The sequence below is a fragment of the Mastacembelus armatus genome, chromosome 3, assembly GCF_900324485.2.
Source record: "Mastacembelus armatus chromosome 3, fMasArm1.2, whole genome shotgun sequence".
NCBI lineage: Eukaryota > Metazoa > Chordata > Actinopteri > Synbranchiformes > Mastacembelidae > Mastacembelus > Mastacembelus armatus.
The window spans coordinates 16,629,586-16,641,671 of NC_046635.1; the positions used below are offsets into that span (position 1 = coordinate 16,629,586).

A 12,086-nucleotide genomic window follows, 5' to 3' on the forward strand; every position below is an offset into this window, starting at 1 on the left:
GTTTCAAATCAGTCAGACAGAATTATGGATTGATTTAAAACATCAATGTGCATGTTAAGAGCATCAACACCACATTTGGTATCAAAGATTGTTTTATTTAATTTAGAATGTAATGTTATGTGGCATTTTTGATTAACAGACAAAAGCATTCAATTTCCAACCATGTTAAAAAAAGTTTGTCTGATGCTACAGTTTAAAAAAAAAAAAAAAAAAAAAAAAACAGCCACCAGAGTGCATCCACACATTATAGAATGGTGTTTGTGACACCAAGAATAAAAATGGTATTCAATAAAAACATAATTATCAAAAAAATTGCTCTAAAAGGCTTACATTCAAACCAGTTCAGAAAACAAAGATTAATAGGGGTACAAATGATTGATTTCTACAATGAGAGATAAAATGAAACGCACACGTGCTTTAAAAAACACTTGTACAACCTTTTGATTGACAAAGAGTTGGAGGAGCAATGCCTTGCACCAGCTCAAAGAACCACATTCAGTTTGCATGCAGGTCCATTGTTACTGTTATAAAGAATTTGCTAATCTACCTACATGAAGTAAAGGCTGCTTTGGATTCTGATGTAGAAAGAAAACTATATGCCCTTGTCTGAGATCAGTGGACTATAACTATAAAGACAAAAAGCAGGAGTGTGTCACCCTCTATTGATTATGTAGTCCATACTGCAGCTCAAAACCTGCAAAAAACAGTTAGTTTTTAGCCCACAGTCATTTGAGATTTTCCAAAGACAATAGAATAGCACACCTGAAATGTAAAGTACTGAGCTGGGAAACAATCAGAAGTCAATGTGGACCTATAAGGCCTGTGCACAAATACAAAGCCATGTAATCCAGTTTTGTTTTTGAGATTAAAGTGGCTCAAACATAATGCCAGTGCTGTACTCTATAGGCTCACAGTAAACACAGGTTTGTATGAGGCCAATACCTCATATTGCCATTATAATTTATTTTCTTACCTAATTTTTATTTGGGGATTCCAGCCACAATCTCAGATTCAATACCACAGTGATCAGATCCACGCAGGATTTTGAAGAATCCTGAAAACCAGAGACAAACAGACAAAGGACTGATTACAGATCAATTATCAGAACAATTGTTCTACCTTTCTGTCATTTAACACTTATTCTGACACATCCAGGGTCACAAGTGGCTGGGGCCAATCCCAGTTGACATTTGTTGAGAGGCAGGACAGACCTGGACAGACCACCAGTCTTTCACAGGGTTGACACAGAGCCACTCATATTCACATTGTCACCAATTAACCTAAACCCAAACTGCTTGTCTTTGGACTGTGGGATGAAGGTGGAGCATGAAAACTCTGAAAATTCTCTCTGTGAGGCAACAGTCTTAAGCACTTTACCACTGTGTCACCTGGAAACAATTGTAGGTATAAAATATTTTCACAGTAAATGCCCATTTGTTTCATTCAGAACAGCTGCTAGGAGTTCTATTTAGCAAAATATCATGGCTGTCTTGATTTACTGACAGTTAACATGTTTCACAGAAGCACTGAGTAGTAATACCACAATGCAAAAATAGTATGCTATTATGGATTTTGTATACAGAGTAAAAGGAATTTATTTTGAAAAATATTCCTATTTAGACCATTTAGTTATTACTGTAGCATATCAATTAATCAAATCAAATTTATTTACAGAGAGCCTAAAAGCACAAAGTGACCCCAAGTGCTGTTCATAAAATAACACTGATAAGTGATACAAAATACATAACCCTATGCATGTCACCAAACTAGTAAACATTAGTGGCCATCATGGACTGTAGCACTTCTCAAAGGTATAAGTCTTTAGTTTAGCTTTGAACCCCCCAATATCAGTAGAAGATTGCCAATCTAGGGGCAGAGAACTCCAAGGCCACACAGTCTCCATCAAGACTGCATCCTGGGCACATTTAGTAGGTGCTGACTGGTCGCCCTTTCATTTTATGAAAGAGCTCTGAGGAAAAACTGGAGCTACATTAAAAAAAAAACATTAAAACACACCATGAGGGGCAATTACTTAAAAAAAAAAAAAAAAAAAAAAAAAAAAAAAAATCTCTCTCTCTCTCTATATCTATTTATATCTCAATCCCAAATCTCACAGGGAACCAATGTGATGAATATAAAGTGGGAGTAATATGTTCAAACCTTTTAGGTTCCTGTTAGAATATGAGCTGCCACGTTCTGAACAAGAATGAACAATAGTCCAATCCCTGCATGTATGTAAATACAAGGGATAATGTTTACTGACTATTCAATTTTATTTGTAATATGTAATGCCAAATAATACAGTCATCTCACAGCACTTTACAAAAACAAAACAAAACAAAAAAAAAACCCTAATGAGCAAGCACTTGGCAACAGTGGAGAGGAAAAACTCCCTTTAACAGAAGAAACCTCCAGCAGAACCGGGCTCAGTTTGGGCGGCCATCTGCCTCGACCGTTTGGGGTGAGTGGATAGAAGAGACAAAAAAAGAACAATTATTTGCTGTGTAAATGCTAGTGAATGTGTCTCTGCTCACCTTTATCACCCCAGTCAGTGTTCCAGGAGTTAGCACAGAGCCAGTAGGGAACACTGTTCTCCTCCCCCCAACCCAGGACCTTGATGGCATGGCCACCCACAGCAGACCCAGACACATGCTGATACACACCTGAAATCAGAAAAAAGTCAAAAACATTTTACACAACCACAGAGAAAAATGTGCAATCAGCATCAACGGAGTGCAAGTTCACAAGTTTGTTTATACCATGTGTGTCTGTCAATGGCGCAAGTGTTCTTACCAGACTTGTATAGCAAAAAGTCATCATAAACAGTAAAGGCTCCCTCTACTGGGCCATTCTTGTAAATTTCATACTGAATCTGCTCTTCATTTGCCATCACACTGTACGATGTTTTACCTGCAAAATATTTCGAGTTAGGTTCTTGTGCTCCTTGTGTGTCTGTGTAAAGAGCAGTGCTCAGTATCATTAAGGTCAAGTTCATTTCAGGACATCACATGCATGCTACACACAAACACGACTAAAGGTACAGGACTTGTCATACTGTAGGTAAGAGCTAACAAATGCAATCAGCATGTATAACGTTTTATCCATGTTTTGATTACCATTAGATTTACCAACAGTTAACAAAGCCTATTAAACACATTTAGCCACACATTTATACAGTAAAGATGCATTAAAAATTTAAGAAAATTATAAAATGTGCTTCCTATAGGTTTGTTCTGTTAAAGTAGTTCTTGAAAAATTCTGAAATGCTTGAACATAAAATACTTTTAGAATTAGTATGATAAACATGTTTATCAACATGTTAGCATCTTTAACCCTAAACCCTCTCTTATTTAGAAAAGCCAACATTTTCCCTCTTCTTTACCATAGTGCTTGTCCTCGTTATAGCTGGGTGTGTATCCAGGTTCACACTTGTAGACACACTGAGGTGTGTCTCCACCCTCTCCCGTGCATGGAGGTCTGCTACCATTCACGTGGTGCTCACAGGGGGGGATTGTGTATGGACGGCAACCTACAGACCCAGACAGATAGCGTCAATGCAAATAGTGTAAAGTACCTTGAGTGTGCAAAAAAGCACTATGTAATCCATTTACCATCCCTCACCTATGTGGGAGTCATAGAGACCTCCAGAGACCAGTCCCTCCTGAGTCCAGAATTCCCAGGCAGCAGAAGGGTAGCCACCATTACATCTAAGAAGTGAGGGAAAAGAGCATGAACACCAAATTTGTCTACCTTCATCGACATCCAGGAAGTACTCTTTGTCTGCAAGGCTTTACAGTAGTACGACACACTAATTTAACTTTTTCCTCTCTCAGTACCTCTTTCACCGATACCAAAGTGTTGATTCAATAATGCTTATTCATTGTATCATGGTCAATACCCAATCTTATTAATAAGCTCAGTTTTCGTCCACATACTAAGTCTACTAAGTCTGTGTATTGGATTGGTGCCCCCCCCCATGGCTGTCAAAAAGAAGACATTAACGCAAACTAATTTTAACAGCACTAATTTTATTAACGTGCGATTAACGCGGCGCACATTTCCTGTTTGACCCATGACCTAGCCCGTAGTAGGAGAAATCGAAAATGAAGCATAGACAAAAGTGCAGCAGCAAACAGAAATGGAGAAAGAAAAAGGTATTCTGAACAGTAAATTCATTTAGAAAACGTGCCACATCCATATCTTCTGAAAGATTGTTTTCACTGTCACTGGCCATGTTGTTCAGAAAAAGCGAGCTGCCCTGTCATCTGAAAATGTTAACAGGCTTGTCTGTCTGAACAACTGTCTCAGTGCAAAGAAAGAGAAATAATGTGAACTTGCGTTCTTTCTATGTTCTTTTTTTCCATTAATAGACATGAACAAGTTCTTTGAAAAACATATACTGTCTTTGAAACATGTCTTATGTTCTTTATGGTGTATGTTTAGGGTGGTTTCACTAATAATAAACATACATTTGCATAAAGCATCCATGTTTGTCCATCTCCATGTTGATTAGAGTATTAACAACTCATGACAATCATGTGATTAATTCCGATTAAATATTCTAAGGACTTGACAGCCCTAATGCACGCACACCCACACAATTTCATTTGTGTAATCATTCCTGCAATGGCATACTTTTCTACTGAGTTCTGTCCACATAGGTCACTACAGCCATCTAGTGGTGAGTAGTGCAACAGTCCAAACATTACTGTGTCCTACCCCATGCCACAGCTGTTACAGCAGGTCAGCAGATCTTCAGAGGAGATCTCCACGCTGACTTTGCCATTGCTGTGGATGCACACACGGTCAGAGATGGCCTCTGCAGCACCAAATGCCTGTGGGCAGAAAAACCAAGACATATTACAAACAATTAATATGGAGAAACAGGCTACAAGTACTTAAATGACAATTAGGTACAGTTACGCTGAATAGTACATCTTAGTAGGTCTAAGAATGGAGGGTGTAATTTGGTTTTCCGATTATAAAGCCATCAAAGGCAAATAAACATGCCAACACCCCAACCGGTCGAGGCAAATGGCCGCCCAAACTGAGCCCGGTTCTGCTGGAGGTTTTTTCTTCCGTTAAAGGGAGTTTTTCCTCTCCACTGTCACCAAGTGCTTGCTCATAAGGGATTTGTTGGGTTTTTAGTTTTAGTTTTTGTAAAGTGCCTTGAGATGATTTGTATTGTGATTTCAAAATTGAATTGAATTGAAAAATATCCCAGTTACATGTGATTACATCTTTTGAGCAGTGTGTGTGTTTCTCACCCAGCAGGATCCACAGGAGCCCTGGTCTCTAATCTCTTTCAAAGTGGGACAGTTGGACCACTGGTCTCTGGAGTCAAACTGTTTGGGCAGCTTTAAGCGTCCAGTATATTGAACCCTGGAGAAGAAAAACAGTGTTGTAGAGTCCAGTATTATTATGCGCAACTCACAACCACAATGTAAGCTGACTTGACTTAGGTAGCTATATAGAGCCTTGCTCAGTGATAACGAAACCAGCACTACTTTATATATACAATATATATGGTGCATCTATGATTAGAGGAAAGTACAACACAGAAAATTTTTAGCACATATGAGCATAAGTGAAATTTGTCTTGTGTGTTTCACACTCTATAAAAGGTAGTATATGAGACCCACATGACTGGCAGTCTAGGCCCCTTCAGCATTGTACCACAGAGTCTCTGGACATAACTGTAGTCAGCATTATGGAAGTTGTGACCAGCCTGCAGTGAAGGAAGGAGATTGGTTAGGAAAATAGACTTGCTCATACCATTGTCAGATGTACAAGGTAAGAGTAAAAAATATATAAAAATCTAACCTTCCAGGTAGTGTTGAGCTTATTGATGTAGTTGACCATATCACTGGATAGTGGGTGGAGGTGGGGTCTGGCCAGGTTCACAGACAAGCTGGCAGCCAACAGCAGGAAGGCTGCACTCCACATTCTGCCTAAAAGACAAAATAAAGGAGACAAGTTAATTGGCTATTGACTTTACAAAACGTGATGGAGTATTTTGATTTTCCTCCACTTTACGAGTCAGAATCACAATTGGATTTATCACCAAGTATGTTGGGCACAAGAAATTTGACATTACAGTGGCTCTTAATGTGCTTTTCACAACAATGCCACAAAATATGCACATAAGTGAAGGAAAAATAAACATTAAATACGAGGAAAAAGATACAGATGAAGTGTGGAGTGTAGAAGAGCTTCCAGATAATTGTTATATATTCAAGGCTAAACTGATTACAATGTCTCAAAACCAAAGCTTTCGTCTTTGTAATCAATACAAGTCTGAGACAATGTAATGCTTGAAACAAATTACTCCCCAACTACACAATGAACTGAAACTAGACTGCTTAAAAAGCTCACAGCTGACCAGTCATATGTTACTTTTACAAGTGGGACAATGTACACAGGCCAGAGAAAACTTCTTATCCTCATGTTAGTCAGCATCTTTTACAGTGATTGAATAGACTGCATCAGCAAAGAGGAAATCACATGACATGAAATATGCATTTACTTTTGTACAAGATTCCACTTTACTGTAATCAGAGAGGGTTTCAGTTCCTATTAAATGTGCGAAAAAATTTTTTTTACTCATGCTATATAAAAATACCATTCACAGTATGATACATAGTGGGGACAATATTACCAGCTGAAATGTATTTGTTAGAGTCAAGATCACTTCCATGTTGTAGCCCATTAAACTGAAAAGCAGGGCATGCTCAGGGAACATAGAATGTTTAAACTTAATGCCACTGTGCTTCTGTATGGAGGTCATGGGAAAAATTAACACAGATTCAACCCCCCAAAAATAATGATGTTAGCTGATCTTAAAGCCTGGACAGCAGTGGTGCAGAACAGGGAGAAAATGTTTTAATCACTGGGTGATTGTGATATTTATCCGTGTTACAAAATTAGCCACTTATAGCAAATACTCAATATGAATCATTCTGTGTAACACATTTACAAATCGACTTCAAGAACTTCACAGATTCGTCGTGCTTCCGTTGGTTCATTGACACACACATTTTCTCAAAAATAAGTCTGCACACCAGTTTGGACATGTCTTGTTGCTGTTATGAAGAGAATCAAGTGAAAACACTTCAGATCTGTCTCAGACACAAACAACATAAGACTTCCAGTGTAACTGATTTCATATGACATGACTGAGTCCACTGAAATGTCCATTTCTATACCCGCTTATTCCTTAACCAGGGTCATGGGGGCTACTGAAATGTTGTCAGCAAAAATGTACATAGAGGAAGTAAGAGCTGATAATTCCTCTTTACAGAAAATGATTTGTTCTCATGGATGTGTTCACTTGCCATAGTGCAGTCACCAAAGTCTCAAATATGTGCTTATAAGTTCTCAAACTGCATTAATACCAAAAACTTCATAATATTTCGTAGAAAATGAACAATGGTGATTTTTTTGGCTAGGCATTAGAAACATGCTTTAAAACACAAGGTTTTAGTAATAGATTGGCTATACAGAAAGTTCTATGGGTCCTCCAGCTGTTGTGGGTGAACAATTTGTCTCCTCACTGCATGTGCATGTTATGATTTCTGTTTCTCTGAACCATCTACATGCTGCACAAGCTATCAGCTGCAGACAAATTCAGATTGACAAATTCACAATTAAGAGAAGTGACACACAAAAAAGTCTTGTAGCTGATTTAGGAGGTGATCAGGGGGAAGGAGAGAAAAAAAACGAAAAAAAAAAAAAAAACACTTGTCATACTGGCACATAATGGTTACAATAACTTGCTGAGTCATAGTGGAGGGCTATGAGGCCTTCTTTGGCCCTACCTTTACATCTGAATGTTAAATTCAAATGCTCTTAGATTGACCATTATTTTGGATGTTAACCAACCAGATTTTTAAAGGGGTTGTGAAATTCACCCCATGAGGGAGGGTTAAGACAAACAGCATGGTCAGTACATCGACAAAGGGGGGGGGGGGGGACTCCTTACCCCACTTCTTTACAAATTGATGTCTATGTTTAATCTTTAAGTTCAGAATTCAGGTATGCTGGCCTCGCTTTATACTCCTATCTTCTTGCTTCTTTACATTACACATTAATACTACTTCTCTTCCTTTGAAGAGAAAAACTTTAAAGTCAAATTCTTGTTGTCAAAATAGTTTTAAAAAAAATGCTGTACTTTTGAGAGGACAAGACCAAAGAATGTTTTTTTTTTCTCGTTATATAAACCTATGGCTCCAGAACACAGACCATGAAGTGGTGTTAAGATGCTGCTAAGTTTGAATCTCTCATAACATATGGAAAGTAACACACAGGCATTAATTATTGTCTGTACTTTTATTAACATAGCAACGTAAACATAACATAAACTCTGGTGAGACTGTAAATCTGGCAGCAATTCTTCCTCATTTGTTCACAGACCTAACGAAACACATTTCCTGATTTACTCATCTAGGGGCCAGGCCAATTATCATCGTACTTGCAAACATGAAAACAAATCTTTTTCGTGTGTTTAATAATTTTGCAGTGAAGCGAACAGTCCTTTGCAACAATTGTGGTGAGCCAAGTATGTGGTCGTTTATCAAAATTCAGTACATTACGGTTTACGTTCCCTGTGCTATGAAAAAGCAGGTTGCAATAAGACGTAGTTTCACTTTCCATTTCCCGTTTAAACGTGCTCGACAGTATTATGTTTCATATTCATTTTAATTTAGCTAGATATGAAGTTATTTTCCCCCCTACAGTCAGATTCCACCGGTTATTTTGGTGTGTCCTACTAATTAATTTTTGAGACGCGTGTCTAATTTGCTCCTATTACTACCTCTTACCATGAAGCTAGCGTTAGCGTTAGTTTAAAAATAAGTTAAAATGCTTAAATCGTTCGTTCTATTATAACAAGGCAGTCGATGTAAAATGTAAACGTCAACTGAACTGGTGAATAGTTTAACGCCATGCCAAACACAGAGTAGGTTTATTAGCTAAACGATAAATGTTGGCTAACAGATTGCTAACTCGTCGTGTAAACGACCTGTAAATAAATAACTTCTGACAACTGGAAGCTTAAGAAACAAAACAACACAGCGATGATAGCAAAATCTGTTACCTTGAAGTCGTTTGTCAGCTGTTGATGTTGCCGTGATGAAATCTTCAGCTCCAGGTCCCCCACTCTTCAACTGTCTCTGACTAACACACTTTGTGAAACGGCCCCTGTTTATCGTTTAGCCCTGAAACCACGTGAACCGATCACATGAACGTGGCTCATGTGACACGAAACTGTCACCCCCATCCTTCCCCTTTTCACTCCGTTGTAGGGCTGTCTTGGTTTGTTAGAAAACATATATAAACGGAAAAACGTGTAAAGACACCTAATGAAAGTCAGCGCTACTTCAGTGTGACGGGGCGCTGACCCCTCCCTGTCTCCACTAAATCTGTTAGAAGTATAGTTTAAAATGTATTTTTGTATTTAACTCACTGTTTTTGTATTTTTTCCAAATGCTTTATGTTTTCGTTCAACAGACCTAATTGTTTTATCTTATTATAAAGAATTACAGATCAGTACCAACAGTTACAGAAGAATGTGTTCACCAATGCCAAATGAATCAAACATGATCAGTAAGACACAACAGGACAGTATGGGCTTTGACTTTATTTTGTCACATCAACAGCACAGCTGATGACTCACTACCACCAACCACAGAAATCCCTTTCAGGATGAAGTGATTTGTGCTAATAACTGGAGGTTGTCCAGTGACAGTCTCATGTTACACCTTGTCTCAAATCAACTACACTGAAAAAACAGCACAAAAACAGCCTGGAATACTGCACCGTGGTTGTCCACACTTTTCAGTAAACGTGACCAAATACAAAAGAACATTTTAAAAATACAAAATTAGTAAGACGAGCAAACAGTATTATACACATAAGATACACAAAACATATCATACAACAAGTGTGGCTGTTGAAGCTGACTAAAACACTTATTCCTGATAATCAAGCCAAGGCATCAATGCAGTTCAAAGCATGTGTGTAGGTGGCTGGCTTATTGCTCTTGCATACACTGAGTACATTCTATTGTGTGTTAACGACTGGAATACGTACTTGTAGTTACAGTTAGTGTTTTCTTTCTCTATGGCAGTAGATACATTTCTCTGGCTGCGTGTAGAAATGAGTAACATGCAGTGACTCCTTTATCTATCAGCTGGCTGCAGCACTAAACTAATGTTTGATAAAGCACTTCTGCCAAAAGCATGATTTTTTTCTGTACATTGCAATTTACCATATTTTCTAAAAGCGGTACCCGGGTTTTTTATCACCTTAAATATGAGCAGCTCACCCATTTAACAGTGAATTACAGATGTAGACAATATTTTGCTTAAAAGCAAAGAAATAAAGAAAAAATAATAGTGCAGTTAATAGAAAATAGAAAAAAATCAAGACAAATACACATGGAAGACTATCATTAATATTTTTAACATATTCATAACAATAAATAATACTGGAGTTACATATTTTGAAACTCAGAGCAGCACGTTATTTCCAGGATTTCCCTTATATGAAATGTTCTTATTTAGTTTCCCTCCATGCAGTCACTACATGATTAAAAAGTTTTATACTAATAAACTAACACTCTGATTATTCTGTCATACAGTCAGCAATTAATTTTCACTGACAAAATAAAATATAATAAAATCAACTAAGAAGGAAAGGAACTTTTTGCATGGAAATGCAGTTCTACTGAGGTAGATCCAACTAATAGATAGAATGAAGGATGGCACAAACTGTATTTGTAATTAATGAGATTATTAGGAGAAAAAAGTTATTTACAATTATAGTTATTTAAGTCTATGTCAAAATAAGATTTCTCTAATTTATTCCATAAAGGCTCAACAGTTTTAGTGTTACACAGTATGTCATGTTAACCTAATAACTACTGGAGACTGCCATTTTTACAGTGAAATGTTAGATCTGTATTATTAGAAAAAACTAGACTACAGGGGTACAGTTAAAGATCAAATACAACTTTATGCTTGGAATATTCACAGCCATAAACTGTGCACATCCATTGCAAAACATCCACACAGGTACATAGCCACATTTGATGACATGGTATTTCACAGGTAAATTTCTTCACAGCACAAATACAGTTTCTAGATTTGCCTTTAAACTTCCTTTCATTAAAGTTAAAATGCAAAATATTAACAGTTCAGTCAGCAGACACACTAAAAGCTTAATTTTGCAAGTAAAATAAGTACATGGCAAAGTACAATAGAAAATTTAAAATAATGGGTCCACAAGAACTTGGGATAATTTCCAGAAAAATCTCCACAGGTAGTGAGCTAATTTAACTTCCATCCCAGCACATACAGGACTGTTGCCAGTGTAATTCACATTAAAATTACACATTCTGCTACTTCAGTTCATTATCCTGCATTATATTGTATCATACAAAAAGAAACAAAATGTGACTGTTAAGCATTTTTATAAATGACTTCCTCTTTGTTAAAGACAAAAACACACATTCATTAATTTATAACCTGCAGAAACTCAATGGTTTGCTGTACTGCATCTGTTCTTTGCTTCTTTTTGTCCAGTAATTTTTTGGATATAGAACATTACAAATATGCTGTTGTTTTTGAATGTTAAGTTAAGTTTTAGGTATTTCTGCAACTTTTTCTTAAAGTCATAAAAAATATTTTAAAAAGCTAAGTGTGTTTTGATCTCAAATATATCTTGAATACAGTGCTGTAATTTATTGAATTCATTTTTTTTCAAATTATTGATTCTTGTCTCTCACTCATCTGATATTCTGATAAAGATGGATGCATAAATTGACAAACTTTACCATTGCATAAGTTGTATTAAGAATTCTGCTTCTTTATACATACATATACAGTATACAGTAATATATGCAGTAATACAGTAATATATCTAAAAATATAATAAATACAGTGAGTAACTGACTGATGAATAACGGAGAAATGAACTGAAAGCTGACATCAGTGACCTTGACTATGCTTGAGTTTGCATTAAGTATACATTCACTTTAAATGTCATAACATACCAATGCTTTAATTAACTAATTTAAAAAAGAGGTA

The 12,086-nt window shown here is 36.8% G+C and overlaps 1 protein-coding gene across 1 annotated transcript; it reads right to left on the reverse strand.

Annotated features, from left to right (window-relative positions):
- Positions 1-572: 572 nt before the first annotated feature.
- ctsba (cathepsin Ba) lies at positions 573-9,251 on the reverse strand. Its single transcript, XM_026294108.1, has 11 exons — positions 9,095-9,251; positions 5,824-5,951; positions 5,643-5,728; positions 5,268-5,382; positions 4,720-4,835; positions 3,622-3,707; positions 3,383-3,529; positions 2,794-2,910; positions 2,535-2,663; positions 974-1,054; positions 573-694 (listed from the first exon to the last, which is right to left on the reverse strand). Exons 2-10 carry the CDS (start codon positions 5,944-5,946, stop codon positions 981-983), a joined length of 993 nt encoding a protein of 330 aa, XP_026149893.1. The 5' UTR covers positions 5,947-5,951; positions 9,095-9,251; the 3' UTR covers positions 573-694; positions 974-980.
- Between the last annotated feature and the right edge of the window lie 2,835 nt (positions 9,252-12,086).